Source organism: Phacochoerus africanus, chromosome 1 (assembly GCF_016906955.1).
Source record: "Phacochoerus africanus isolate WHEZ1 chromosome 1, ROS_Pafr_v1, whole genome shotgun sequence".
NCBI lineage: Eukaryota > Metazoa > Chordata > Mammalia > Artiodactyla > Suidae > Phacochoerus > Phacochoerus africanus.
Window position 1 is genome coordinate 123,936,801 of NC_062544.1, and position 26,665 is coordinate 123,963,465.

The 26,665-nt window shown below is 41.7% G+C and overlaps 1 protein-coding gene across 2 annotated transcripts in view; it reads left to right on the forward strand.

Annotated features, from left to right (window-relative positions):
- PTPRG (protein tyrosine phosphatase receptor type G) overlaps positions 1-26,665 on the forward strand; it is a 730,473-nt gene that overhangs the window by 550,566 nt on the left and 153,242 nt on the right. For both annotated transcript variants that reach the window (XM_047778440.1, XM_047778433.1), the window contains exon 6: positions 9,757-9,823. In XM_047778440.1, coding sequence (XP_047634396.1) covers positions 9,757-9,823 — 67 coding nt within the window. The remainder of the gene's footprint in view (positions 1-9,756; positions 9,824-26,665) is intronic.

The window sequence follows — 26,665 nt, forward strand, 5'->3', positions numbered from 1 at the left end:
CTGCAGGGAAAGAGTTTGTCTTTCCTTGTTGCAATTTAATTTTATCCTCTGTTGAACTCAGGTGCATTTTAAATACAAAGCCAAGCTGTTCAGTTAGCATTAATCTGTCCTCCTTGAGATGGGGCTGGCCTTTGTTTCGACGTATCACTTACTTAAAGGGAATTTCTTTAATTTGTGGATTCGTAGACCTTCTGTCCACTTAAATAATCTTTTTGTGTCCCCCAAACATTGTTTACTGAAGGATGTTTAATCAGAAACTCTCAACCCTTTAGCAATGTCTGCCAAAAAAAAAAGTCACAGGTTTGTTGGTGGATGGAGTGGGTTGTTAAAAAGTTGATTTTAGAGGACAGTGACAGGGAGTTTTAAGTCTGGTGCCAAAGCTCTCCGTGAGTGTGTGGCTTGGAATAGGGAATGCGCCCTGTGAGGTATTGCTTGGGAGAGCGGATTGATACTTAATCAATCTTCGGAGACCACATTATAGGAGCAATCATTCAGTGCTCCCAATGAAACACAGAGTAGAAATACCAGCTTAAAAAAAAAAAAAAAAAGAATGTTAGGGTGTGTAATTATTTTTCACTTGGCTTGCTTGCTATGAATCAGAAACAACAGCTGCTCATACCCATTCGTTTTGCTATGCACCTTGCCCAGGGACATCTTTCACCTAAGAAGGCGCTGCAACTTACTGGTTTTCTATGTTTGTTTAAACAAAAAGGCTATTGAAAACACTTTGCCCTGAAATAGATTATCAGTGATTATTGTCTCTGGGGATTGCTGACTCGTTTTGCCACATTTTCCTGATTGGAGCTTGGATTCTAAACATATTTATTGCTTCCTTTCAAACTCTAGAAACTTTGATGTAACGTAGCAGCTCAGGTCTAAGAGGGTTAAGGGTTTATTCATGAGGATGGGAACTGCCTTAATAGCTGATGCAGAGTGAGGACAGAGGTGAAGTGTGAATTCTTTATGGAAGGCAGGGCCTTCATCCCTTCTGTGGCAACTCAGCTCTGTCAGGAGAAGCACTGTGATTTGTCCAATATCATACCCAGTTCTCTTTCTTTTTTTTCTTTTTTTCCTTTTTATGGCCACATCTGCAGCAAGTGGAAGTTCCTGGGTTAGGCCTTGAATCAGAGCTGCAGGCCTATACCACAGCCATGGCAACACTGGGTCCAAGCCACACCTGTGACCCACGCTGCAGCTTGCAGCAATGCTGGACCCTTAACCCGCTGAGTGAGGCCAGGATTGAACCCAAATCCTCAGGGACCCAATGTTGAGTTACTAATGTGCTGAGACACAACAGGGACTCCCCAGGACCCAGCTTATGAAATGTGAATATCTTTGCTGTATAACAAATTACTTGAAGCCTAGAGGCTAAAACAACACACATTTGCCATCTCAGTTTCTGTGGGTTCTCAGCTTCATGCTTTCTCAGAGGCTGCATTTCGGGTGTCAGCCAGGCCGGTGTCTCATCTGCAACTTCATCCGGGGAAGGATCTACTTCTACTCCCACTTGGGCTGTTGACAGAATTCTGTTCCTCTAGGGGCTGTTTTACTGAGAACCTCAGTTTCCCTTCAGTCCTTCACCATATGTGCCCTTCTAGCATGGCTGTTACTTCACAAAAGGCTGTCAACCATGTAGGCAGTAGACATCTACTAGAAACAGAGAAATTAGAATCTCTTATTACCTAATCAGAGAAGTGACTTCCCTTTGCCTTTGCCACGCCCTATTGGTTAAATATAAGCCACTAGATCAGCTCCCCTCAAAACGGGAGGTTTGTTGGGCTTTATAGCTGGAGTTGGGGTGCGTTGGGAGATATCTTAGAGCCAGTCCACCATAGCATGCAATAGGTACTCAGTATTGTTGGATGAATAAGCAGAGGAACTGGCTTCTTCTGATTTGGACCAAAGACACTGTATCATTTTTCCTTCTGTCATGTAGTCTTTGTATAAATGAGCAAAGTTTATTTTAATATTTTATATATGACATAATATTTACACATGATATTTACATTGTATTCCCCCATTCTTCATAATGCCATCTGGATGCTTGGTTTATCCAAAATGATGACTTTACCTACTCCTAAGGAGGAATTTTTTCAAGAGAAGGATCAATCTGATGACCCTTTGAGCCAAAACACTTTGCCTCATGTTTATCTTGCTGCATACGTGGTGGGAATTTAGAAAAGTTCTCACATCATGCTTTCTGCATTCCAAGTCTTTTGTAAATGGAGTGACCCGAGCAGCTTTTTGCTTCAAGGGAATGAAAAAGCAAGGGTGAGAGTCACATCTAATGTGTTTTAGTTCAAGTCACCTGCTACATGTGGAAACCGTCAGCTGTGCTTTCTCCCCCAAGCCTTTGACATTATTGTAGCTTTTCAGTGCATGGCAGGATTATTAATAAGAGAAAGTCAACATTGTCCAGCATTGCCACGCCAGACCAAGATAAACTTGGAGTTAAGTCACTGAACCTGAAATAAGCTTCTCTTGCCCCAGGCTTCCCCACTTTTTAAAAAAAATTCAAAGGTCATGACAGTATCTTTGTGACATGGTTTGCACTGTAGTTTAATGAGACTCTAGGTCATACTTTGCTAGGTTGCAGTTTCTTTTTTGCTTCTTCGCAGTTCAAGAGCCACCTTTGCATTGAGAAGACTGGCAGGGGTGGTGCAGGCGGACTCTGGGACCCTGTCTTGAACTGCTGTAAAGGCTTCCCCACTATTTTCTTGGCTCTGAAACACAATGCATTAAAAAGACAAAGAAGGATAAAAATCACCATGTGGGCCCCTATGGAAGTTCCACTTGCCAGGTGCCCCAGTCTGCCTACTCCTTCCCTCTCTTATGCTTTGGCTTTGAAATTGAGTATTGTGTGAGGCCAAAGCTAGAGAAAATGGCACTGTATATCCCAGCCTGGGGCAGTTTGATCCTCATGAAAATGAAAAATCGCTTGTTATTGACAATAGGCATGCCTGCTGCTGGCAAGATCTGCAGATTTGCTACTGGGCCTTGCTGTCACCCTGCTGGGTTGGTTTTTCCAGTAATAGACTCCTCCAAGCCAAGTCAGACAATTAAGTGGTAAATCCTCCGGTGAGCTAGAGAGGTAGGGGCAGAGGGATAGTGATTGGTCAGTGTAAGTAGACCAAGAACATTAAATTCATTTCCTCCCGTAGCCTTATCTGGCCATGCATCTGAATTCTCTGGAGATGAATGACTTGCGAATTGACTAGTTTCCACAAATATTATGAATTAACAGGAAGTAAGCCATGTCCACGCTCAAGCTCCACTTGAAGTGGGGAGGGTGAATCCTATTAGCATTTATAATTGTGTTGCTTTTTCATATTAATCCCTTCCCATGGCTGAGGATTTAGGAGTTTTCTCATCTGGTGATGGAAACCAGTCCCAAGAGTGTGTCCTGTCAAGTACTGGAAAATAGATGATGATATGGGGCCGTCACCTTCCCTGCTGACAGGAGCACTTCCTTCTCTGGTGAGATGCCTCTGTGATGTTTTGCATATCTATTAGATTAGACTTAACTATGATTCTGGACATTTATTATTTGAAATTAAACTAAACCTCCTGGCCAGAAATCCATACTTGGTTAAATTGCCATTACATGATCGGGAAACAAAAATCCCATTTCATTTTCATTTCATGGAAACTGCTACAGCTTTACAGAGCTCTGTCTTCCTTGGCCATGACTCCTAAATTGTGTCTCTGTTTTCTCTTTGACTTTATTCCATGTCAGTTTGAGGTGCTAATTGCACCAATGCCTCTTATTCCGCTTTTTGCAATCGCACTGCAGCAGTGACCATCAGGAAACAATAGAAAATGTTACTGGGATGTCAAAAGGGGAAAAAAGAAACTTTTGTTTTAGAAACTGAGACCATAGGTTGACAAGAAGAAAAGTCATATTTGTATCAAAAAGAAGAGCCAAGCAAAAAACAAAAACAAAACAAAAAACAAAAAACAAAAGATGTTTTCAGTGTAGATCTGTGGTTAAGAGTTTGATGCTATTATTATATTCTTGAACATAGGCACATTTCTGAAATTATTGACAAGTGTTCAATTTATTTAAAAAGGAATCCAGTAGGTATCCTGTTTCTGGAGAAGCCCTAACTGAAATATAGTTCTGTAAAAATAGTCAAGTTATGAATGATTTTTATAAGTTCTTGACAGCAACTTGATTCAAAACCTGGTGAGTGGTACCCAAGGTGTTGGAGTCAGAGTGAAATAATCTGCAGCATCCTTAGAACACGTGGATCTTTAGGTGAGAGCTGTGGAAGAAGATTCAGATTTGAAATCAGATCTCATAAGAAGTGGTTTCCCTTGTCCTGATAAGACACTTAAGCTTCTGACTACACAGTTACCTGCTAACCACCAGCTTGGATGGATCATCATCTCTGCAGTTCAGCAAGGACATGCAGAGACCTTGGTCCTCCTGTTTGTCACTGTCCCCCACAGCCATGGTTAATGGTGTAGCCATTTACCCTCATCAAGCATAAATCCTTTTCCCCACAAGAGGATATTGGCTGGATATGATGTTTATAGGACTAAAGGAGCAGCTGGCGATGTCGGACTCAGGGCAAGTAGGTGTTTTGGCCATCCTATTTAGCAGATGGCCAGGACTTGATTGATTGAAGGTTATTAGGATCCAAGTCAAGGGCCACATGGCACAGTGAACAGAAAAAGTCAATGGCAGCACATATCCAAATGCAGGCACATGCAGTCTGGTGAGGCCTCTCTGCTTCCATTTCATTTTGCTTCAAGAACGATTAAATGCATACCCTCCTGAGGAGCCTGGGTTGTAGATACATCTCTAGAGAATATCGATAACTTGGTTCCTAAATTGATAGTTGGCTGAATCCTATGGCTATTCTTTGGAAAGAAAATTTTATGAAGTTTAGATTTCATCAGCGTGTATATACGTTTGGCCTTTTGCCCAAACCTACATGTCATGGTTTCCTGTATTGCTAATGTCTCTATGTCTTTTGGTTATATCCAAAGACAACTTAAAAGCTTTAATTCACAGCCCTCTGTCGAATCTGTATGCCATCCTTTTGAAGATGACTAATGCCATGAAAGCTACTCCGAATTGGAAGTGCCCCAAGCTACATTTTGCAATGAGAGAACAAACTCTTCAGGGAAAGGGGGTGTCCATTTCTTCTAGTCCATTTTAAGCTCATTTGTGCAATTGCTGCCTTCTCCATCTTACTGCACAACTCCTTTGATCTTAAAGTGAAAGGAAGTAAATTTCAAGAGCCAGGAAAACTCCTTGTGTGGCTTTTGCAGGAGCAGCATATTACAAAATTGAGCAGATGTTAAATAAAACATAAATTTGGATCTTTTGAAATTTGAACTCAAGGAGGTATTGCTTTTAGAGCCAAGTGCATTGAGAGGTCTCAGGGATAAAATTGCTGTTGTTTGACATTCATTTCTATTTGAATATTTGGGTCATGTTGCTGCCCAGTCATATTTAGCCCTTATTGAATGTTGCATTGGTACTTAGCATTATATTCCAATCTTCATAAATTTAATTCCTGTAACATGATGAGATTGCATCCCCATTTCACAGGTGAGGACACTGAAGCTCCAAGAATTCCATCCCATCCTCCCCACCCCACCCGCCACCCAGCCTGCTATACCGAGGACGGAGACCAGAACCAAACAAGGGTTGCTTGTGTTGCCTTCCTCCCTTTAGGCGTATTTCAGAGCTGCCCAATTGCTTAGCTTACTTCCCTGAATTTTTTTAAGTGGCATATTGATTGAAGCAGTGGGTGGAGGGGATTATTTCAGTTAAGAGTTATGCCTTACTGGAACAAAGCCATGTGTTAACATGCTTTTGCGATTCCCACCCAGAGTTTGAGATTCAAGACATGGACTGGAGAGTAGGAAGTTAATTTGACTAGCCAATAATCTGCATTTTTCTCCCTCTTTCTTTCCATCTTCTCAACCCTACTCCTATAAACCAACAATGGAGGCAACTGAGCATTGTCAAAAACTTTTCATTTTCAGGACTGTTTAGAATTTAGACTCTGAGCTCAAATGAGACCAGGTTTGAATAATCAGACACCGAGGTACTAGAGTCAGAAGCAACTAGAAATTGAAGGTGAATTATGTTGCCAGGTTATTTTGCTTTTGCATGGGCTACAAATGTTATTGGTGGATGTAAGTCATGGAGGATTAGGAACACATTCTTTGAGCTTTCATGTTATCAGGTAACATGCATTAAAGATCCCCCTGACTACAAAACATTCCCCCACAGTTGGGCTCAAAAAAATCATTGTGTCTATGAAATGTTGCCCTGGTAGGGGAGGGGTAACACAGTTTCGGAGAAGCGCATGAATTAATTAGGTTGACACAAAGTGCTGTGTCTTGTGATGTGGCATCTCACTGAGAACCCTTTAAGACAAACCATAAATAAGTCAAGTGTATGGATTAAGAAATTTATTAATATTATAGCCTTTCCCCCAGCTTCTACTTCTATACACAGGAAATTCAGTGAAGTTTTGCTCTGTGAGAGATGATCCCAATTAGTTAAAACAACAATTATTTTATTACTTTATGATTCTCTATGTTGGCAGGTTATTTCTTCTGGTCAAGGCCAGCTTGCCTGGCCTCTGCAGACCACAGGTGGTTCATTACCTGGCTGGTGACGGATGGTCTCAAATGGACTAGCTCTTTCCTGTCTGGTAGTTGGCAGGCTGGTGGGTTTAGAATGGCTTCAGCTGGAAGAGCCTGTGTCTGCTCCCTGTGGTCTCTTGTCCTCTAGTGTGCTAGCCTGGCATTTGTCACCTGGTGGTTTCAAGATTTCAAAGATTCACAAGAGACATTAAACACTTGCCTCTGAGTCCTATATAAGCCTCTCCCTGCATCATGTTTGCTAATGCCCCTTTGGCCAAAACAAGTCAAGTGGTCAAGCCCAGTTTCAAAAACTGGAAAACTTGGCATACATTCTTGATGGGATGAGTAGCAAATCAAATTTCCAAGGTGCATGTGGCAGGAGTTTGTGGCCACTTTGCCATTTCTCACAAATGTCAGAGTAACTTCAAGGGGTTTAACTGGCATTAACCTCTCTACCAGACTGAATCTGGATAAGGGAGAAGGGTTATCAAGATTGTCTATAATGTCAGTTTGCTATGGGGTACTTTGAGCCGTTAGTTTTTTCGATCACTTTCTAAATTTTTATTTTATTTTATTTTATTTTATTTTATTTTATTTTATTTATTTTGCCTCACTTGTGGCATGTGGAAGATCCTGGGCCAGGGATCAAATCCACACTACAGTAGCCAACCCCAAGCCACTGCGGTGACAGTGCTAGATCTTTAACTCATTGTGCCACATGGGAACTCCCTATTCTTTTCTTTTTTTTCCTTTTTGTTTTTAGGGCTGCACCTATGGCATATGGAAGTTCCCAGGCTGGGGGTAAAATCTGAACTACAGCTGCCAGCCTACACCACAGCAGCAGCAACAATGGATCCAAGCTGCATCTGTGACCTGTGCCACAGTTTTCGGCAACATCAGGTCCTTAACCTACTGAGCAAGGCTAGGGATCGAACCCTCATCCTCATGAATACTACTTAACTTGCCGAGCCACAACAGGAACTCCAGGGAACTCCCTATTCTGTCACTTTTGAAATTTGGCCACATTTCCTGATAGTCTCTTTTATCTTGCATTCTTGAGTTGTGTTTCCATTTTTGGTCATGTTTTAATTTTTTGATTAAATCTGTGCTGTGGTGCAAACAGGACTTTTTTTCAGTTTGTTATATTCTGTGGATGCTTGCCATTTATGTGCCATTCGGATATTTTGTACTTCAACCAGTATGTTAAATCCTTTGCTTTTGAGCTTCCTCTCAGGAGTTTTGGAGGTATACTCGTGGCAACCTCCAGAATTCCACCACTGTGATCTGATACACTGGACTCCTAGTCCTTTTTTTTTCTTTTTTTTTTTTTTGTACCTGTATTGTTTATGATGTCTTAGAAAATTTCACCTCATTTTATTAGTCTATAAACATAAACTGGTACATAATCACACCTGTGTTTGAATTTAATCATAACTTGGGACTCCAGACATTAATATATAACTACTGTTAACTCACAGAGCACCCAACCTGGGGTTTTCGGTCTCAACTTTTGCATTATTGGCATCACGGGCCAGATAATTGTTTGCTATGAAGGGGCTTTTTTGAACATTATGGGATGTTTAGCAGCAGCCCTGCCTCTACACGCTTGATGCTAATAGCCACACCCCTTTCACCTGTACTTGTGAAAACCAGCAGTGTCTGCCGACGTAGTCAAATTTCCTCTGGATGGGAAAGGGGAGTAGGAGATAGGTAAAAATGCCTCCAGTTTGAGAACCACTGCTTTAACCTGTACATGCTAATGCAGAAGAAAAAAAGAAATGTGTCAAGTGTGGGTTATTACTAGAGAGCAAACTGGAATTTGCAGCCCGACAGGGAGAATCTATAAGAGGGGAAGGGGTATGGAAAATCTTCTATTACCTTAAAATTTAACCTAAGATGGCCCTGGATTCCTCTGGATTAACCAGGAAACATCAAGTTAGGTCTTGCTACACACTGAAAGATTCATCACTATCTCAGCCTTATTGTGTTAGAAGTGGATTAAAATGTAAAATATCATCCCTAAAAAGAAAAATTCAGGATATGCTGACCACAGATAATGGACTTTGGAAAACTCTTTGAAAAAAGCTAAACATATGCAAAAGTAGGGAAAATTGTATCCTGATCCTTCTGATACTCATCACCTAAGATCCTAAATGACCGATTAATGACCAGTCCTGGTACATCTGTATTTCACTCTTTCCCGCTGCTGTCCACTCTTGAGTTATTTTGAAGCAAAATAATTTCAATACGTGTCTAAAAGAAAGAACTTGGAGCTCTCTTGTGGTGTAGTGAATTAAGGATCCAGTGTTATCACTGCAGCAGCCCAGGTCACTGCTATGGCTCGGGTTAGATCCCTGCCCTGGGAACTTGCACATGCCTCAGGTGTGTCAAAAAAAAAAAAAAATTAAAAAAACCTTAAAAGCAAAATTGTAATACACTGGTGGAATTTTAATCTTTTAGAAAGGGCATAAATGATAATTCATGCTGAGGAGTATCAAAAGTTAAGGGGAAAAGGTGAAGGTCAAGATCAAAGAGGCTTTGACATTTCAGGGGATTAAAAACTCCAGGGGGAAAGTGGGAGTCACTGACTTTTTGAATTCCTTTCCTTTCTATTTCTTTCCTGCTTGAGTGACTCTTAGAGATGCCTCTTATCATGTCAGTTAAGGCACAGGGGACTGGGATCCTCAGAAAGGAGAAGAGGCTGTCAGGGAACCAATCCATTTTCTAAAAAGAAGAGAAAAAAAAAAACCACAATCACAAAAAGGTACTGAAATATTCAGTCAATGATGGATTGCTCTCTGATGACTTTCAATGACTTCTTCACCGATTGGGGTCTACTTTTAATAAAACAAAGTGAGAGGAAAGCCCTGCAGTTGCCTTTTAAGATTTTGCTAAGACTTCGGTATTTCTCTCCTGTTCTAATGTATTCTAAGAAGTTTCTTTCTTTTGATTTAGATTTCCTCACTTGATTTTATTATGTCATAAATCTCCTGTGTTTGGTAAAAACCATGGTGTGTGTGAGACCCAAGCAGCTTGCTAGATAACATCTATTTCTCCCCCCCTCTTCTCTTTAGAAGATTAAACTGAGGCTGTTGTGTCTGATGCCAGAATAGATTTAACCAATCATGTTTCCTTTACATATAGGTCAGTCCAAGGGACAATTCTGCGCTGGATCCTATTATCCATGGGTTGAAGGGCGTCGTACATCACGGTAAGTAAGCCACGTACACTTCCTTTGCTGGGATGTGAAAAGGGATAAGGTCTCCACCTAAAGGAATGGGGTTATCTGCCAGAGGACGGAACCCGACACTCATTCTTCATCCACTGATGTTGAAGCGCATGAGAGGCATTATTTGATGGATAAAGAGCACACCCATTTATTACCCACAAATGGATCTGGGTGAACAGTAAGCCATTTGTTTCTCTTCCGGTACCACTTGAAATGCATATGCTGTTAATCAGAACGCCCTAAGATGTACCATTCATATGTGCTGAACCTGCCCCTTGCTTCACATCTATCCTAAAAGTATTCCCCTTTCAAGTAACTCTCCATTTATACATTGCTTGATTTGCCTCTCAGATGTAGAGAAAAATTTAAGTTGCCGTGACAAGTCATTAAACTTTGCCGCATGTGAATAAGCATCATCAGCTACTAGAATGGAAAAATGCTAGGCTGGGTTCTGTGTAGCAGACGTCTTATCCTCAGGCATAAAACTGGGAGAGAAAGTAAGATGGATGGGTTCTGTCTTCCCCAACTGTTTTTTATTGGGGAATTTCCCTGCAACTTTATTATCAGCGATGCATCATTACCTATGACATCAGGATCCTCTAATTTCAAAAGTACCCTTGTCACAGGGAGGTGTGGAGTCCAGAGGTAATGTAATGATTTGCAAAGTTTTAATAATCTAATTAGAATTCCAAAGACATTGACAGAAATAGCATTAGTAACCATAATAAATCTCCCCTTCATCTTCACAGCTGTGATAAAACATCTTCACACTTTTCTGGGAGGATGTCTTTAGACATTAGCCAACTCTACAGAGCTTAACAAACTTCTTCCCCTCTTTCTCTCAGGGAAACAAAACTGGTTGTCACTGGTCAGTTGAAGTAAGTAGGGCTTTGGATTAATTGTTCTGCTCATATAAACTGTTCGATCGTGCAGCTGTCAATGGTAAAAAACCTAGTGAAAGGAGAAAGATAGAATGACTAAAAACACCTCATCGAGGTTTTCACTGTAGGAAATTTCCCATCACTCTTTCTCCATTTCAGTTGATGTCTCTGAAGAAGACCCCTCACACAGAGCTGGGAAGTCGGTGGTATGGACAGGTCCTCTGGGGAACAAAACACCTTTGCCAAAACTTGGGCTGTCCGTCCCTTTGTGATTTGATATTGATAGTAATAGTGGTGGGTATGGTAGGTAGAGAAATTTGCACCGTACTCTGGGCAGCCTCAGAAGTGCAAAGAAAGTTTGTGTTCTGGGCAACATGCTGTGTTCTCTGAGCTCTTTCCCAGAAGATCCCCTTGAACACTCAATGGACCAAAACACCTTCTTGAAATTCCAGTCTGTGGTGGAGATTATGAGTTTGGGGGTTTGAAATGTACTCAATGATGGACATACCTTCCTTCCCCCTGGCTCTTCTTCCTTTTGTCATACAAAAACCCCATGAAGAATTCTAGAATCTGGAGTTCCTGTTGTGGCTCAGCAGGTTAAGAACGAAACATGGTGTCTGTGAGGATGTGGTTTGATCTGTGGCCCTCGCTCAGTGGGTTAAGGATGTGGTGTTGCCGTGAGCTATGGCATAGGTCACAGATGCAGCTCGGATCCAGTGTTGCTGGGCTGTGGTGTATGCCCGAAGCCACAGTTCTTATTCGAACTATAGCCCATGAACTTCCATAAGCCTCAGGTGTGACCGTAAAAAGACAGAAAAAAAGAAAAAGAATTATAGAAGTTTCAGAACAGGTACCTCTTCTTTAGCCTGAGAGGAAGCGCCTTATCAGCTTTGGCATTTAAATAGGTCTGTGTAATCTCATTCCCACACTGATAATGGAAGGAGATTCCATATGTAAATGCAAGCAGTAGGCTTCCTTTAGCCCCCAGATCCCCAGATTTCAGTAAACCCACTGCATAGTGATCATTTGATTCATGAGTTATGTTCTGGCATAATCATGTTATCCTTCCCCATTATCCACAGTTACCCTTTAAGAGGCAGTTTTACGTAGGGATATGTTACCTGTCACTGGCAAGATAGCAGAGTTGCCTGGGATATGGTTTCACCTCCACCACCTAATTGAAAAGTCAGAGGAGACCTGCAAAAAAATGCCTGCAAAGGAACTTGACTTATCTACTGAGCAAAAGTGTTGTGTGCTCACTGTATCAACTCCTGGGTTGATGCACTGTTGAGGACAGATACAGCCCAGCCCTCCTGGACCTGGAAGTTTCCCTGGAAGGGAAGGGAATGCCAGTCCCTCTCCCTCCAACCAATGGGACTGTTACCCCTCCAGCCTTTGCATCTGCTGTTTCTGTTTCCTCTGTCAGAAAAGTTCTTCCATCAGCTCATAGCAAAGGTGTCTCCCTCTAATTATTTCAGGTCTCAGTTCAGATCTTGCCTCCACAGAGAATTCTTTCTTAATTATCCTGTCAAATTTCCCACCCTCTCCCCCCTCCCAATACTCCCTGTCACATCATCTTAGACTTCTTTCTTTGATGCACTTAAAAGTATCTCAAATAACCTTGTTTGTTTATTTACTCCAGTATTACCCTCTAAAGCGTAAGCTTTATGCAGGCAGGACCCACATGTTCATAAAACCTTATAGATGCTCAGTAAATATTAACCAAATGAGTGCATTGAGTAAACTCACAAATAAGTGAAAAATATCCAAATATAAAATTGGAGGAAAGGGAGGAGGAACTAAAAGGCACTCGGATTTTGCTTTGATTGGGAAGAGAAAGAAGTAGGATGATGTCTTAGAAACTTGATTTTGGTTTTTTTGGTTTTTGTCTTTTGTCTTTTTAGGGCTGCACCCGTGGCACATGGAGGTTCCCAGGCTAGGACTCGATTTGGAGCTATAGCTGCCAGCCTACGCCACAGCCACAGCAACTCAGGATCTGAGCCACATCTGTGACCTACACCACAGCTCATGGCAACACTGGTTCCTTAACCCACTGAGCAAGGCCAGGGATTGAACCTGAGTCCTCACGGATGCTAGTCAGATTCATTTCTGCTGTGCCACAACGGGAACTCCTGGAAACTTGATTTTGCCCTCAGTTCTGGGGCCATTGCTGACTCCCATGGTGATAACCCTCATCCCTTCTGTCATTCTTTCAAGAGAGGATGAACATCTGAAATTGCTAAAGAAAATTTTTGTTGGAACTAGAAGCATTTTAAGTTGAAGGTCCTATGAGGGATTTGAATGATCTGTTAATGTGATGGGACATAAATAATCGTGCCCTTCACAGAGTCTTTGGCTGGGGAACAATGATAGAGATGTGTATGAAGAAAAAATCAATATGGATTTCTCTTCCAGCTCAGAATTGGGTTTTATTTCTTCACTCTGGGAGTCATATCTCAGAATATTAATTCTTCATTAAGTAAATTTTTTTTTAAGTAGTAAGGATCTTGTGTGTTCCCTCAGCTGAAATGGCAGTGAGGGACTGGTCACACCAGATACCCATTGCCATTGGGTCATTAAGGTCCTCTGTGAAGCAGATGCCAAGATGGCATTTTGAGTGCAGGTAAGTGTTTTGATAGGGAAGGAGTGCCTGGGAAGAATCAAGAGGAGAGGGAGAAGGGGTGGGCGGGGAGCATGTTAGGACCTAACCCAGGTCTGATACTTCTGAAAGGAGAGGGAAGCTGGAGGATTAGCTGAAGGCAGCTCTAAGGAAGTTGGGACTGGCCCCTTGGAAGACACCAGAGCCGAGACTGCCTGTGAGAGGAGTCCTCTGTTGCACAGGTGACAGGGATGATCCAGCCCTACCGAGTGTCGTCATTGGCTCGAACATCCCACTGCAAGTGGCCTCTGTGTGAAGGCTGCAGTGGAGCCTCAAGGCACAGCAACTAATAGGCCTCCTCCCAGCATCTTGTCTCTAGAAGGAAGATCTTAGGGGGACCTCCCGTGGCTGGCCCAGAGGTTCACATCTTCCTTCCAAAGACATTTTACTAATCACATTGCCAAAAAATTGATGACTTGATCCTCTCACTTTGAAAATCCCCAGAGCTTCTTACAGGCACTGTTTGTTCCTTTGGTGCATAGTTACTAAATGCCTAATCTAAGTCCACCACAACGCTAGGTGCAGAGAGCACAGCAGGCATGCACCAGCCCTCTGGAGAGACATACAGTTAAGTGCATAATTACATTAAAAAGTGAGAAGCAGCAGATTTAACTCAGACTTGGGGGTATAGAGCAGGCATCTCAGACAAAGTGATGCTTAACATGTAAACAGCATGTGGAGATTTTCCAGGCAGACAAGGGAACATAAGTTTTCGGGCAGCACCAGTATAGCAGTGGCATGTTGGAGACTGAGCTCTGGGAAATTGCTTCTTGAATATTGGGGAGATATACCTAAAAATCTCTTGGCAGCAGAAAGTGCTCTTTCTGAGATGTTGATTTGTTAATGTAAATTATAACTTTGACAAACTTGAGAAGCATGGAGAAATAGAAATAGAATGAAGAGAGGTGATTTGCAATTGATTCCATCCCTGTCTGTCCACTGAGCAATAGATGGAAGGACTGAAATGTATCTAATCGAGTATTTTATTTACACTACTGCCAGCATCCCCTGGAGAGGAAAGATTTAGGGAGAAATTGTGAATCCTATTCACCATGCTAATCCAGTCATTTGTGATGCTTTTTGTATATAAGAACCAGGACTTTCAAGTAGCCACACCTGATAGAAACATTGGATTCAAAAAGCTGAGTCTAGTTGTTATTTTTTCAAAACCCATTAAAAAATAAATAAACTTCTATGTGAATTGGTATAAAAAGGTACCAATTCCCTTATAAGTAGTTGTACCCAATTGACTGGTGCTAAGAAATGTACATTATATCTTATCAATTAAAAAAGATGTACTATTTTTCTTTAGAGTTTTTTAAATTATGTATTTTTTTATTATTTTGCATGATATCCACCCAAAGAAAATCCACCAGGCTGTATGAGTACATATTCTAAAAAACTGTTAGAAAGGCATTAAAACACTAACCACTCCTTCCCGTCAGTCATTTAAGAAAGATCAGTCTTTTATTTTTGAAGGGAAACTTGTTTGTGATTATTTGATTACAGAGCTTTGACTGACTGTCCCTCTTTTCCCATCCCCAACCTGGCTCACTGCCAAGTCAAGGTATCTTCCTCCTTCACAGGAACTATGGGGGGGGGGGGGCGGGCAGGGGTGCAGTTCGAAATTGCCTCAGACATCACTCAGAATGAGATGACTTTTTTCCCTGTCCTCCTTCCCCAAGCTCCTCTGAAAAAGTTGGTTCAGTAGTCCCACAGCCATGTATGTCCCTTAGAAAAACCCAAATAAAAGCACACCAGGAGTTGTACACGAGAATGTGAGAATGTCCATGGCATGGTTTTTCCTAACTGTGCCAAACCCAGAAGTGCCTCAGATGCCTATCATTAGCAAGCTGGATAAACATAGGCAAGTGTAGTCCTACACCTTACTTACCCAATGAAAGTTATCAGCATCTGAAGTTCCTATCGTGGCTCAGTGGTTAACGGATCCGACTAGGAACCATGAGGTTGCAGGTTTGATCCCTGGCCTCGCTCAGTGGTTTAAGGATCTGGCATTGGCGTGAGCTGTGGTGTTAGATCGCAGACGCAGCTCAGATCTGGCATTGCTGTGGCCCTGGCGTAGGCTGGCGGCTACAGCTCCGATTAGACCCCTAGTCTGGGAACCTCCATATGCCGGGGGTGCAAAAGGGCAAAAAAAAAAAAAAAAAAAAAAGAAAGTTATCAGCATCTAAGTACAGGTGAATTATCACCTAAAAGCAACCTTCTAGTGATGTCACAAAATGAGGCTCTTGCAAGCTTTTCTTGTTAAAACTCAGCAATGGAAGTTGGGTCTATGAAAGATCAAAATTTCCTTTGCAGAATAATTCCCCAACTGACTAGTTTCTTCACTGGGCTCACTTTGGGAGTGTTTTCCCCCCATCTTTTCCTTGCCCTGGGATACACATCCTCAGCTCAACAGATCCAGATCCAGGGACAAAGTCCTGGAATAGCTAGACTCAATCCAGGCATCTAGCAGAAAGGGAGGTGGTAAAGTTAATGTGCAAACATATGTGACTATCCTGCCAAATGACTGCATTTAGTGGTGAGAACTGGTACATCCACGTCTGTTCTTTCTTCATATCTCACCTGCTGGGACTTAGGAAGAAGACAGATCCTAAAACAAGGGACATTTGGAAGAAAGTAAACTATTAGGCAGAGATGGTCATCTGCATTATTATAATCCAGCAGCAAGAGATTGAGCAGAGACAAGTTGATGTGGATTAGGGGTTCTTGCCTGTTTTTTGTGTAAGTGAACTTTAAGCTCCTTTAATCACAGAGTCCATCCATCCTTCTGTCCATCAAGTGCCTAGTAAGTTCTGGTTCATTGGTTTTGGGAAGAATGATCAAGAGGATTTCCCCTGCCTTTGGAAAAATTTTAATCTCATAAGTAATTTTTTCCGTCCTTGCCTTTCTTGATGCTAAAGGTCAAAGAGACTATTATTTGCTTGCAGAGTCATCTCTGGCACTCACATGAATAAAGCAGTTGAAACTTTGGAATGAATTTTTATAAAAAGTCTGTATTATGGAATCCTGTTAGAGAAATGGAATTTCGTAATTTTTCACTTGAAATTTGACCCTTAGGAACACTACTGAACACGGATTCTAGAACAGTACTTCAGAGTTCCAGCCATCTTGGGTTTGAATCCTGGCTCTCCAGCTTGGAATCTGTGTGATCGTGTATAAATCCCTGTATAGATCTCTCTGTGCCTGAGGTTCCACCTGGGGAAATAGGAATTAGGAAATTATCTGCCTCACGGGTATTCGTGCTAAATGCTTTAAGACAGGGAAAGTACCAAAAAGGAAGGGTGTGTGGCCTGAAATCACGTCAGGAAATAAGAGTCCGTGGGCCAAGTCTGGCCCCACTGCCTCTTTTTGTAAACAAAGTTTTATTGGAACAAAGCAGTCCCATTCATTTACAACTCTCTCTGACTGCTTTTGCACTACTGTGGCAGGAGTAGTTGTGACAAGGAGACTCTGGCTTGCAGAGCCTTAAATATTTACTTTCTGGTTCTTTACGGAAAAAGTTTGTCAACCCTGCCTCATCTCAATGGTAGCTATTACAGCTCTACTAATAGGGTTGCCTTCACACAGTGGTTTATTTGGGGACAATGTAAATCCCCACTCGGGTCATTACATTTGACACATTTTACAAAGGTGGGCTTCTGTTTTGATTTTGCCAAAATTACCACATAATCCAAATGTATTTCAATGGAATTAAAGAGGGTTCTGTTTTAATGTTAACCTTTAAGAACAATTATTCAAATTTTCTCCCTTTTAAATGGGAAACTCAGTGTTATATTATCTACAAGCTACTGAGAGTTTTGAACATCTTAACGCACGACAAAATTATCCCTTTGAAGTTTATGTTGCCAGCATCTAATTACATGGAACTTTCCTGAAGTGTGCTATAAATATGCAGCACCCTGGTCTTGACTAATTGGCTCATGTCTGTTATGGATCCAGGAAGGGCAGATGCTTATCTGAACCCTTTTGATCTCAAAATCAAACAGGCGCACTTAAGCCATTTCCACAATTTCCTGGATTTCGGCCTATCAGAACCACTACTGTAGATATGGGCTATTTCCATTTCTTTTCTTAGCCAAAGGCAGGAAATGGGATGCTGAGGGGCTTCTGTTTTATCACTAATAGCATTGTTAACAATCGTGTTAAGACAGAAAAAGACTTCAAAAGTGATTCCTCCAAGTCCATGAGTTTCTTTTCTGTGGAAAGGTTCATTTGTACCATATATTAGATTCCAGATATAAGGATATCATATGGTATTTGTCTTTCTCTTTCAAACAGACTTGTGGTTGCCAAGGGGGAGGGAGTGGGATGGACTGGGAGTCTGGGGTTCATATATGCAAACTATTGCATTTGGAATGGATAAGCAATGAGATCCTGCTGTATAGCCCAGGGAACTGTTGTCACTTATGATGCAACATGATGGAGGATAATGTGAGAAAAAGAATGTATATATGTATGTGTGACTGGGTCACTTTGCTGTACAGTAGAAATTGACAGGACACTGTAAACTAATTATAATGGAAAAAAATAAAAATCATTACATAAAAAGAAGTGATTGCTTTTAGATTAGATTTGCATTGGAGGCTAGTTCTCATTTGGCCAGCCTTCTTTGTCAGTATGTTATCATTTGAATGGGACTGTGGAAGCTCAGGGAAATGTCCTTGTCCTGATTGTTTCACTGGGGTGTGGAGAGCAAAGAAAGATTTTAAAAACATGTCTAAAAATTCCATATGATATAATTTATATGTGGAATCTAAAATATGACATAAATGAACTTCCACGAAATGAAAACCGACTCACAGAGAACAGATTTGTGGTTGCCAAGGGGGAGGGTCAAGGGGCGGGGGATGGATTGGGAGTGTGGGATTAGCAGGTGCAAGCTCTTATATATAGAATGGATAAATTACAAGGCCCTACGGTATAGCACAGGGAACTCTAATCAATATCCTGTGATAAACCCTAATGGAAAAGAATATGAAAAATAGAGTTCCCATTGTGGCTCAGCAGTTTAAGAACCCAACTAGTATCCATGAGGATGTGGCCTCAATTCCTGGCCTTGCTTGGTGAGTTAAAGGATCTGGCATTGCTGCAAGCTGCAGCGTAGGTCACAGATGCAGCTCAAATCCATATTGCTATGACTGTGGCATAGGCTGGCAGCTTTGGCTCCAATTGGACTCCTAGCCTAGGAACCCAGCAAATATGGCCCTAAAAAGAAAAAAAAAAGAATGTGAAAAATAATATAAATATATGTAACTAAATCATTTTGCTGTATAGCAGAAACTAACACAACATTGTAAACAACTATACTTTAAGAAAATAAATGGAAAAAAATGTGTATCTCCAGTTACCTACTGCGAAACTACTTGATGAAGTACTTGGGGCCACCTGGTGTGACTTTCTTGCCCTATTCTATGCATGTCACCTTGGTATAGGAAAAGTGCTGTCATGAAGTGGCCAAGAGCATAGGCTGTGGATGTGAATACTAGTTCTGCTTTTGACTAGTTGTACAGCCTGCATATGTCACCTCCTTGTGGTTCTGTTTCCTCAAGCATATAGGGAAGTAATAGTAATACCTTTATCCATACTGGTTTGTCCTGAGGAATCAGTGACTTATTGTACATACCTGTGCCTGGCATACGGTCAGGACTCAGTGTCAGCTGTAATCACTGCCAGTCCTCCCCCGCCACACACAGCATCATCATTATTGTTGTTGCTTATTGACGTGAGGATGGGGGAGGCCGTATGGTGACAGGAAATGATTGGGAGCTCTGAATTCTGTCCCATCACTGCCTGTATGTTGCTTAACTTAGTTGGGTCCTACGAAAATAAAATGAAATGAGGAAGGCAGTGGTGAGGGAAAAGGGTAGTGGACTAGGGACCAGAAAGAGAATGAAAGGAAGAAACAATAACCTCTCATCCATTAACCCCTGGCTGTGTGCATACCTCTTTACATACAGTCTCATTTAATCCCAGCAGTAGCATGGGAGATAAGAATTCTTAAACCTTCATACAGATGGGTAAACTGGAGTTCATAGAGATTGACTAGTTTGTCCCAGCTCATGACAGTAGAGCAGTGTTTTGAACCCGGTTGTGTTGGACTCAGATGCATTCTCTTTGCAGATCTGCTGGGCTAGTTTCTGTTTCTAGCATCAACTAACTTCCTGATTATTGTCAAAATCACATAACTCTTGTGTGCCTTGGGTTCTTCTCTGTAAATTAAATCATTGCCCGAGCCTCAAAAGGAAGCTAAAAGAATATACACACCATGTCAGTTATGGCAGCCAGAAACATGTAGGTGATGCTGGGTTTTTGTTACAATATAACCCTATGTAATTTAAATGTCATGTGTCATGTCCATTTCCTTAATTGTGGACAAGACTGTGCTCTCTGTCTAGTTTCTCTTTGGAAATATTAATGTCAACATATGCTTTATTCAAACATAAACCCTGGAGTTCCCGTCGTGGCTCAGTGGTTAACGAATCCGACTAGGAACCATGAGGTTGCGGGTTCGGTCCCTGCCCTTGCTCAGTGGGTTAACGATCTGGCGTTGCCATGAGCTGTGGTGTAGGTTGCAGACGCGGCTCGGATCCCGCATTGCTGTGGCCCTGGCGTAGGCCTGTGACTACAGCTCCGATTAGACCCCTAGTCTGGGAAACTCCATATGCCACGGGAGCAGCCCAAGAAATAGCAAAAAGACAAAAAAAAAAAAAAACCATAAACCCTAAATCAGAATGTTGCATTTGGCCAACTGAAACCATGAATAAACTCAAGGAGACTAGATGTCTTTGAACCTGGGTAGAGTGGCTATGTCATGACCTTGGAGCAGCTCCCTGGGTCCTTGAATACAAGAGTCTGATTAATCAGATGGGCTCTCTCCCACTCAAGCAGGCCTTGCTCAGACCCTGCAATAACATGCCATAATATGGGCCTTTCAGATTTTCTCTGGACTTTGCCTATGGGGACAGCCAAGGAGTATGTAATTAAAAACTCTGCCCCCTGGTGGAGGCTGTTTTAGGGGCAGAAATAAGCTCCACACTCTGTACATATCCATGCAGTTTGCTCCATTCATGCTTGAATACTATTGCTTGTTGCCATCCCTTTTAAAAACTGTCCCAATCCCCTTCACAGAAGAGCAGGGGTCAACAAACCTTAGTAAAGGGGTTGATGGCAAATATTTTAGGCTCTGTTGGCCATACACTCTGTGCTGCAACTATTCAACCACATAGTTACAGCCTGAGAGCAGCCATAGATAACCCTTAAGTAATGGCATGACTGTCCTAGTAAAACTTTATTTACAAACACAGGTACTAGGCTAGACTGGGCTACAGTTTCCCCACTTCTGACTCAGAGCTACTGAGTGACTTAGTTTGATCAACTTTTTCAGCCATGTGTTAAGGATCTACTCTCTAAGATACTATCTTGGGAGCTGAGCATACAGTAAGGGGCCACAGTCTTGATATAATGGAGCCTCTAGTCCACTTCAAGAAAACAAACAAACAAACAAAAAAATGAGGGTTCCCATTGTGGCTCAGCAGAAACAAGCCTGACTAGTATTCATGAGGATGTGGACTCAATCCCTGGCCTCACTCAGTGGGTCAAGGATCCAGCATTGCCGTGAGCTGTGGTATAGGCCGCAGAGGTGGCTCAGATCCCATGTTGCTGTGGCTGTGGCACAGGCTTCAGTTCAAACCCCTAGCCTGGGAACTTACATGTGCCACACCTGCAGCCCTAAAAAAAAAAAAGAAAAAAAAAGAAAAACACAACAACACCCACAAAATTATTATTAACCAGTTACACTGACTGTGAGACACAGGTCTGTACAGCTGTGACCACTGTGAGGCATCAGCCCTCCCAAGATGCTGATACCCACTTGACAGGGTTGGAGGCCTCGCTGTGAGAAAGACCAGTGCAGGGCCTGGCACTGAGTTGTCAGGCACCGTAAATATAAGCTAGTGAAAAGACAAAACATCCAGTGTGGAATGGGTCTGGGGTTCAGGTCAGTAGAGGGTAAACTGAGGCTGGACAAGAAACAGTATAAACAGATGGGTATCTGCTGCTACCTGGTGCTGTGAGCTTCCTTCACTGCAGTCACAAAACAGGCTATGGACCCTGCTTCTAGTTGACTCAGGAAGCTGATGGGGATCTTCAGTGTGAATCCTTTAGGGTGCTATCAATATCTTGTTTCATCAGGTCTGCAGCTCTCGTTTCTTCCTATTTTTATTGAGATTAATTGACATATCATTATATTAGTTTCAGGTGCACAGCATAATGATTTGATATAAATATATATTGCAAAATGATCACCACAGTAAGTCTGGTTCACCTCCATCACTATATATAGCTGCAGTTTTTTAATTTCTTTATATTTTAACAACCTTAAAATCAAGATGTACCTTCCAGCTGATATTATGTCATTGTTTAACTAGCAACATGTTGCCTTTATGAGTGGTTTTGAAATGATGCATCTTATGATTGGTGGTGACTTGGAGATGAAAAAAATGTACCTAGAATTTGTTGGTTATTCAAAATATACCAAGTGCTGTGTTTGTTTGTTCGTTCTCTTTTCATATCATTACAGGCACCAGGCAGTGTTTTAGATGGTAGATATACAGAGTAAATGAAAAAGGCAAGGTCTTTGCCCTTATGGAACCATCAGGCACTTTGAGAGACAGAAAGGAGACAGGTGAACACATCCGGGAAGGAGATAAACCAGATGGGATATAGATAGTTAATAGCAGTGGGAACGTCCTGAGATGGAGCCCTCAGGGTTGGCTCTCAGGAGGTGACATTGGAACTGAGATCTAAAGAATGAAGAGGAATCACCAAATGGAGTAGGGGTGGGGGCCGGGCAAGTATTCTAGGAAAAAGAGAACTGAAAGGTGAGGATGAAGGTGATGGTCAATAAGGAAGAGGATGGGCTGCTGAGTTAGATCATGGAGAGCCTCATGGCCATGGTGAAGAGCTGGGATTTTACTCTAGACGAGGTAAGAAGCTACTGGATGATTTTGAGCTGGGCCGTGTCAGGATTAGATTTATGTTTAAAAAGCTAAATGAGTTCTTCAGTTTTTGGAGAGATTTCATCACCTCATTGTGTTTATATCAGCTATAGGCAAGGAATCCAGGACCCAGGGATACGGAATCAAGTAGTAAAAAGGGAGACCCAGACTCCACCACACACACACCTCGTTGTGTGGTCTTGGTTCAGTCACTTTCCCTCTCTGGTCATCATTTTCCTTACTTGTAAATGAAGTAGAACTGGTGTCCTTTGAAACTCTTTGGGACCCTGCAGTTCTCTGTGATTCATGGGTGATTTCCCCAGGATCCCATTGTTGTAACTTCAGTGTAGTGCTTGTTCCTTAAAATCATCTGTCATGAAGCTAAATCTCGAAAATGGTCCAGCCCCACAGCCCCACTTCATTGACCTGCCTTTGCCATTTCGTCCTCCTTATTGATGGCAGAGAGATGACATGTCTAATAGTCAACACGCAGTGAGATAGAGCAGGTTGCATTTTTATATTTCCATCATAAAATTAGTACCTCAGCTCCCTCTGGCAGGCCTCTGCAACCATCTTAATTACAATGTAATGCTCCCTGACTTCCTTGATGTCTTCTAGATGCCAGGCTCCTAAAGGCCCTGGCTGCTGGCCCTCAGGCTCTTACTTTCGATCCCGATTTCCTGTTCCTGTTGGGCAGGCCCTTCTGTCACCAGCCTGTCAGATCCATCACTCCTCCCAGATCACATAGATCGTTTATGCCAAGTCCAGACTTAACCTAGAGCTGCTGACTCAGTGTCTAGTGTTTTGGCCTCTTCACAATTTTTGTCCAAATTCCAGATTATCCTAACCAGCAGCAGATTTTTTTTCCTCCCAGAGCTGTCAGATTTGGGGCTCTTAAACTTTTCTTCCACTTCCCTTTTTTGCTCCACTTCATTCTAGCCACACACCAGGCAGAATCCCTTTGCAATGGCTTTTCTCTCTGGCTAGAAAATTCTCCCCAGGTAGCCACATGGCTTGTTTCTGCCTTCAAGTTTTGTGGTCAAATGCTTCCATCTCAGCCAGCCTGCCCTTAAGGTGTTATTTTCAAGACAGTGGTCAGGAAAGACCTCATTGAGAAATGTGTCATTCAAATATGACTGAGTTGTTAGCAGCTAAAAAGTGTTTGGTTCTAAACCAGTCATGAGTAGAGCAGCAAAAAAAGTGTTCCAGGCAGAGTAAAGAGCCAGTGCCAAGGCCCTGGGGTAATGTGATCCTGGAACAGCCAAGAGGTCAATATGGCCCAACCTAAGAGTCAGCAAGTAGCAGTAGATGAGGCTGCAGAGGGTAGAGGAGCCCATTGACACAGTCCTGGTAGAAACTGTCTTCTGAAGTATGGTCAGCATTAGTAAAAATGCAGAATCTCAGTTCCCATCCCAGACCTACTGGATCAGAATCTATAATTTAACAAGCTTCCCAGGTGATTTGCATACACATTAAATTTGAGCAGCACTGTCATAAATCTTCCATTTAGCATGACCTAGTACCCAGTTTTTTTCCACTGTCACCTCTCCCTACCTTCCTCAATACGAAGCAGAAGGCCAGTCCTACCCCAGTGATTTTAAGCTTTTCAGAAAAAATTAATAGCTTTTCCTTACACAAAGTTTTGGGAAACCCTAAAGAAACCAATCATTAGGCAAAATACCAAAGCTTTGGGCTTTCTGGTCTTAGTTTATATACTTCCCTAAAGTCGGTTGATTCCTTGTTTTAGGAGTAGGACTATTTTTCTTTCTCCAAGGACCACTACATTCTGTCCATACACCTTCTAATGAAGTACTTTGTTCACGTGTGTGTGTGTATGTGTGTGTATGTGTGCTTTTGGTATAATTCCGTAGTTCTTGATACTACATAGTTCTCGTCTCCATGTTGATCATCATATTTTATAAAGACTTTCTTTTTTCACATATAACCAAAGCATTGAAAGTATTAGGTTATTAACACACTGGAAAATGCAATCAATCAGTTGATTATCATCTAATGTTTTAATGATCACATTTTTAATCCAATTATGCATGTTTGAATCTTTCAAATTTTCTTTAATTAAAGATTGCCTCCTGGCACTGCTATCAGAAATAAGAAATTGAACAGAATCGAGCCAGATATAATTTAATGTTGAAAGGAAACTGCAAGGATAACTGGGCTGCTCTAGGTTTAATGGTTGACCATGACTTTAAAGCCCTCATACAAAATTTTCTAATTGATAAGAAAAATTTAATCATCTTTAGATATACTCTGTTTGCATTCAAATAAGGTATTTCTTTTTCTAAATAAACCTCCCCTAACTGATTATTCATATTACCGTTCAAAATGCTTAAAAATGAAAGACAGAGTTGGGTGAAATGTAGACTACTTAATACAGTGTGTATTTAATATAAAAGTCATACATTATTCATTTTCACAATTTGAATAACTTTGAATTTAGCATCCCTGTTCCTCATCTTTTCCTTTGATGAACAATTAATTATTAAAATATAATATTGTCTGCATACAGCACTGGGATCCTTGAAAGTGGAATATGAGATTCATTCCTTTTCAATTCTTTTATCTAGTAGTGCACAGTACCTGCTTATTATGGTATAATGGAATGAATAGTGGAATAAGAGTGTTTCAAATATTTTTCTCAACTAGTTAAGTGTCTTGGATAGGAATGTTTTGAATTCAAATTACTAATTAGGATAAAAGTTGGAGGCAGGGTGCTCTGATGAGGATGGCTTTGGACTCAAACTGCCCATAATTGTATAGGATTCCTTTAACAAGTGCTTGTCTGTGCTTACTCTATGGCAGACACTCTGCTAAGGTCTTATCTAATGGTAATTCATTTAATATTCTCCTGATAAGGTAAAACTCCAGATGAGGTCAATATTATTATAATCCCATTTTACAGATGAGGAAACAGTTTACAGAGAGGGAAGTTGGTGGTCTTAGGTCAGACCTTCAAGTAGACCAGTTAGGATTCAAATTCAGGGGCCTGGCTCTCGCACATCCCTCCACTTTATAATGTGTACATTTATTAAGATTTTCGCAGTGGGAGAGTCCTCATTTTAAACTAAAAAGTGGCTTCTTTTCTTTTCTTTTTTTTTTCTTTTTTCTTTTTTAGGGCCACACTCAAGGTATATGGAGGTTCCCAGGCTAGGAGTTGATTCGGAGCTACAGCTGCCAACCACAGCCACGGCCACAACCATGTGGGATCCGAGCTATGTCTGTAAACTACACCATAGCTCACGGCAACACTGGGTCCTTAACCCACTGAGCGAGGCCAAGGATCAAACCCACATCCTCATGGATATTAGTTGGATTCATTTCCACTGTGCCACAATGGGAACTCTAAGCTTCTTCCTTCTTTCCAGAGTCTGTACTCAATAAATTCCAGTCTTGTCCAGCCAGTTGAGTGCTTTGTTGCTTATTCAAGCTTTGTGGGCAGGGCCAGAAATACAGGGGTGCCATTTATAAAATTATGTCTGACTGACAGGTAAGCATTAGGAGCACCCCATTCAGTGGAGTACTCCTATCAGACTGAGCAGGAAGTGGAATTTTCAGAAAGATCTGTGAAAATTAATGTTCAGATTGAACTTAAAAGACTCAAGAGAAAAAGACAACTCAAGAATTCTGTAATGTATGTTCATAAAAAATGACAATTAATGGCACCTGAACACATAGCATACCCTACCCCCAATTCTGGCTCTGACTCCCAAGATGACTTTCTTTTTCTTCTCTTTTTTTTTTTTTTTTTTTGTCTTTTTAGGGCTGCACCCTCAGCATATGAAAGTTCCCAGGCTAGGGGTCTAATCAGAGCTGCAGCTGCCGGCCTACACCACAGCCATAGCAACACCAGATCCTTAACCCACTGAGCAAGGCCAGGGATTGAACCTGTGTCCTGATGGGTGCTAGTAGGGTTTGTTAACTGCTGAGCCACGACAGAACTCCCCCAAGATGACTTTCTAACACTTGCCCCCACCCTCCAACACTTGGCTTGAAATTGAAAGGACACGGTATGACCAAATGACCAGATCCATTCCACTGACTTTTCTTGTGTGGCCCCTGAGTTGATGTGAACCCTAAGTGAAATGTTATCCTCCCCTCCCTCCCCCAACCAAGAATTCCATTCTTCTCATTAGGAGATGTACGTCTTTTAAAATTGTCTTCAGTTGCTATTAGCATTTTTAACATTGTTACTAAGGTTGTAGAACTGTGTTTGTTATATAGGAACCTATATAACATCTTTGATGTT